General features: G+C 36.8%; 1 protein-coding gene across 1 annotated transcript in view; it reads right to left on the bottom strand.

Moving 5' to 3' along the window:
• The window catches only part of RIPK2 (receptor interacting serine/threonine kinase 2), a 32799-nt gene that overhangs the window by 13396 nt on the left and 14415 nt on the right, over positions 1 to 4988 (bottom strand). Inside the window, exons 7-8 of the mRNA XM_019527890.1 lie at positions 892 to 977; positions 631 to 726 (exon numbers count right to left, since the gene is read on the bottom strand). Coding sequence (XP_019383435.1) covers positions 631 to 726; positions 892 to 977 — 182 coding nt within the window. The remainder of the gene's footprint in view (positions 1 to 630; positions 727 to 891; positions 978 to 4988) is intronic.

Genomic DNA, 4988 nt, shown 5'->3' with positions numbered 1-4988 from the left:
AAAAAAAAAAAAAAAAAAAAAGAGATCCTTATCATTTCCCTCTTTTTCTGTCCTATCAAGATGGTCAAGTCACTGACAATTAAAATACCTCAAATCATTTGAAGTTTTATCATATTTTCCCACCATCTAACCCAACCCTTTATGTCCATAATAAGTATGAGCAAAAGAAAAACAAAAAAACTACGGGAGACAATAATTTAAAAACAGCCACAGTACCTTGTATAAGTCATCTCATACAAGGTGTGGGATAGACTCCTATTTGCTGGTACACAGAGCACTCCCTCAGTGAGGCAAACAACTACACTCCCTTCAAGGGTAGATGCGTTCCTCAGTCGCAAAGTTTATAACTGGCTGGATCTCCCAGCTTCTTTGGGCCATCTGCAACTATTTCCATATACAAATGGTGAAAAGAGCTGCTCTGTGACGTGCAGAGGTTACAGACTTCCCCTCTGCTGCATGCCCTCCTGACCCTGCTAGTTCCCCTGCATTGTATGATTCCGTGGCCGAGTAGGAAGGCAAGCTGCAGAAGAGAATGGAAGAACAGATTCCTTCTTACTGAACTACAACTCTTTCAGCATGTTTTCACAACATACTGGGAAACAGACTGAACTCAAAACACTAAAGATTTACCTCTTGCGGACTAAGATTCAAAGGTATGTTTAGAGATGTCAGCTCCACGTTGTTTTTCTTTTGGCATAAGCGAATACATGCCGACTCATAATGCGACTGAAAGACACATTTGTATTTTTTATTAATTGTGCATTAGAAAGCTATAGGACAACTGCAGAAGTTCACATCAGCATGTTACACTGTGATTAAGTTTCTTTGGATAAGCACAGGCTGCTGTTTCAAAGACGTTTCATAAAAGATTGTAAATGAAAAACTAGTTACCTTAGCTCTCTTCAACAGAAGCACTGCTTCAAGCATAGATATTTCATCAAATGTTCTCAATACTGGTTCAAGATCTATTAAACATTCTAAAAAAAAAAAGGAAAAACCTTCAGTTTAACAATACCTTCTAATAAAAGTAACTGCAAGTTTCAAGTTGCTTGAAGTCTTTTCTCTCATAAGATAACTGGTTTTGCAGCAACAAATTAAAATAAGCCCTTTTTTTCTTGTCCCTTTAATATTGCAAAATTTGTCAACTGCTCTATAAGGTTTTTTGTTTTTCCCCACCCAATAAGGAATATTAATTCTCATTTATGACAATATTTCCTCTACTAATAGAAGATGTCAGAACACATAAGCAGTTAAGCAAATATTTCTTGCATTCACCATTTCAAAACACACCCCTGGGATGCTAGACTCACAATCTCACCTAAAGGCCATTTCAACCATAGCAAGGGAGCTCTCTGCTTAGCTCTGAGCGCATGGCCTCCATCAGATGAGGAATGCAAACTGTTTAATTCCAAGGTAGGGACTGAACATACCAGCATAATTTATAGTTGGACCATGAAGCATCACTAGCTTTGGAGAGAAATGCCTGCTTTCTTAGTACACTGGAAAAACAGCACAGCAATGATCCAAAAGAGTCTAAAATGAAGATCTGGAGCTTCCTGGGGGGTTTGTATGGGCTACTCTACAGGTTGGGCAAGATGCAAAAAGAAAGAGACAAAGATCAGATTCTTAAGAGAGAAGCTGATAGGAACTGCCAAGTCACCAAAGCAAAATTACTCATCTCTCCACTCCCCTCTGACCTTTACTTTCCTCACCCAGAGATTCGTGGCTGTGAAGCTAGGCTAAGGCAGTGGTAGTGAATGTAATGTCCTACCACATCCAATAAATCCAAATGCTATTTTTATCATGCTTCTGGAAGGTGGCAGATGGGCATAGCTGGAGGACTGATGTCACCTACTTATCTAAAGATGCACATGGCATTTTAATAATTGGGAAGCAGAAAGTGCCATACCCAAACCTATTTGTGTTGATTTAATGAACACCACACTAGTCAAAGAGTTTTTAAACTGAGCTCAACACCAAGACAAGTTATATTTGAGCAAACTGTAAGTTCTGTGTAACCCTACAGCTTCCACTACCTTTGTAGATTATACTGTATGCTTTTGTTAAAAGGGAACTTTCTGGAACAGGTCTGTAAGAAATGTGACTGCAATATACCACTGATTGATTAATTAAATATGGCCCTGTATCTTTTCTAATTTATTCAGTAGTATTCCTGTGAACTTTACAACTATTTTTCCCTTTCAAGTATTTTTTTTTCCTAACACTGCCTCTCACTAGCGTTTCCAGTATAGCCAATATACATTTCTAAAAAGAAAAAGCATTTTCTTATTTGACTAACTGTGTCTTCCACAGAAGTGGAAAAGCAGCTGTGGAATTCTGCTGTACAGTCAACAGAGAGAGAAAAAGTCCATAAAAATGTTTCTTTAGCATACATCCAACATAGTGAAACAACAGCTGGTTTAAAGAAACAAAAACAGACACCTACTTTGCGACAGTATTGTGAAATCTTTGAATTTACAGCAAATAGAATTCCCACAAAAAATCTTCAATGTGGATCAAATTCTAAGCTTAAGTTGTGCAATTTATGATATAACAACTGTACTGGTAACAGTCATTTGGACAGCAAACCACGTATCAAGATTCCATATAATGCCAAATCATCACTGAAACAATACTTCCTATAAAGTCAGCAAAATGATCTGTAGAACCATTTAAAGATAAATTAGAAAACTAGGAAGCTATTTAATAACGTACATTGTAGATTAAATTGTGTTTGAAGGCAGGAATCAGTAGAAATCTGAAGGGATATATTTTTCACATCTATGTATGATCCCTAGAATCATAATGAGCTGTACAAAGAAGTCCTGACAGGAAAACACAGTTAACTAAAGAAAAATCCATTGCTTGGTAATACCAAGCAATTACGAACAAAATATTTTTAATTGGTCTTACTTTCAAACTAAAAGTTGATTTAGATTTTTGCTTGTTTTACAACATCATGAAAATTAAGAGGCAATATAACTAATGTTCTCTGAAGAGGTACCTCACTATTTCCCCAAGTTTACTATTAAACAGAAAGAGGAATCAACAAACTAAACTTGTTAATGCTTGTAATAAGCATTGCAAAAATCAAGGAAGTAAAAAGTCCACTGGATGGGAAATTCCACTTTACCATAAGATGGCAGTAAAAATAAACACACTGCAAACAGGAAAAAAATCCTGCAGGATTTACACTGTAAACAGGAAAAAAAAAAATTAAGGAAAAAGAGGGCGGGAGGAAGGTGGGGAAGTTTACTTATTGCATTGCATTGCTGTTACATTAAGACACCTATTTTATTGATTTTATAATACAAATAAATACAGTTAAAACAAAACCATAACAATCTGATAATTCTAGTCTTTTTATTGTTAGACAACATTAGCTAAAATATACCATGTAGTTTTAGTATAATGCAAGAAGGCAAGAGCTCCCACAAAGAACAATAGTATATAAATATCTCCCCTGATTTTAGAAACAACTCTGATATGAAATATTCCTTCATTGGGTTAAAAGAAACTGACCTGAAATTGGACCCTATAATTTATGGTATTTATCAAAATGTTCCCTAATGTTAAAAACATAAAATTTATCAATCTAATTACGAGGACTAGTGAATCTCACAAACTAGATTAAATCATCCCTTACTGCTATTCACCAGGACAATGTTTGTTTGGACTGCAGACACAAGCATGCCCCATACGTTTTCACAGTTTTTAGCTAAAAAGAACAGAGCTACAAATAAAATTAAGGGACTGTTCACCCAACTTGAAACAGAAATGTTCAGATGGTTGAAACACTCAATTTGGAAGGTGAAGGGTTAGTGCTTTGTACAGAAAAAGAGGATCAACTTTTGACCCATTCACTGTGCTAACACCTGTAAAACACAGATTTTTTTACCCCAGCATCACTATGCAGTCCTAGCCTTATCAGTGTCAAGTGGAAGGGGGAAAAGAAAAAACAGTTTTTTAATATTGTACATTTTAAGCTTAATACTTTTTTCTTCTACAAGATAATCTGACATCCTGGATCACAATTTTCAAAGGTGGGCGCTTCAGCCACAAATTTCACATGCACAAGCTGGATGGGTTGGTGTACAATACAGGTCATAACACTTGGCCTGTGTTATTCAAATGCATAATGTTCACAAGTAAACGTTCACTGGATGAGCTGAGTTTTCAGACTCACAGCAAGGTTATGAAAAGTCAGTCTTTAAATTCTGCTACTCAGAATGTAAACAACATTCAAGAGGTGCTAAAGTTGGAGCTAAAAACCCCATGAAGAGCTAAGTTTGGGGGAAGGAAGAAAACCATAGTGCAAAGCGAAGCCAGCTATAAGCCACTCTTGATAAAGATGCAACCTGACGAATACATTTTATAAAAACCAATACCAAAATTCCTCCTCCTCATTTTTCCTTCTCTAATCTATAGAGGTGTCTTATGTCATGTCTCCATTCTCAGCTCAGTCCTCCATGTTATAAAAAGCATCAAGTCATGACTTCATAGAAAAATTTGAGAAAAAGTCATGAAGAGATAGAAGTAGAGAGATTTATTAATTGGAGTGCAACCTTGTTTTTATATTACAGCTCATAAGGACAACTATTTCACTATATGCTATTTATTTTTAAAAAACAATTAGCTTCCAATTATTATTGCAATTGGTGGCAGAGACCAATACAGCAGAGTGCCAAACAATTTGTATTATAGTAAACTATATCTCTGCATTAAACTAGCAAAAAATATTCAGTTTAGATTCACTTCTTAGCCTTCTCTTGTGAAGGCTGAACAGGTTCAGGTCCCTTAGCCTCTCCTCGTAGGGTCTGCCCTGCTGCCCCCTAACCATGCGAGTGGCCCTCCTTTGGACCTCTCAATGCTATCCCACATCCCTCCTGAAGTGCAGGCCCAGAACTGGACGCGGTACTCCAACTCCGGCCTGACCAATGTTGCATAGGGGGGGAGGATCACCTCCTTGGACCTGCTTGTGATGCATC

The sequence above is a fragment of the Gavialis gangeticus genome, unplaced genomic scaffold (genome assembly GCF_001723915.1).
Source record: "Gavialis gangeticus isolate Ggan-Ray unplaced genomic scaffold, GavGan_comp1, whole genome shotgun sequence".
Classification (NCBI taxonomy): domain Eukaryota; kingdom Metazoa; phylum Chordata; order Crocodylia; family Gavialidae; genus Gavialis; species Gavialis gangeticus.
The sequence above is the reverse complement of the archived record's forward strand: the minus strand, read 5'-3'. Positions and strand labels throughout refer to the sequence as shown.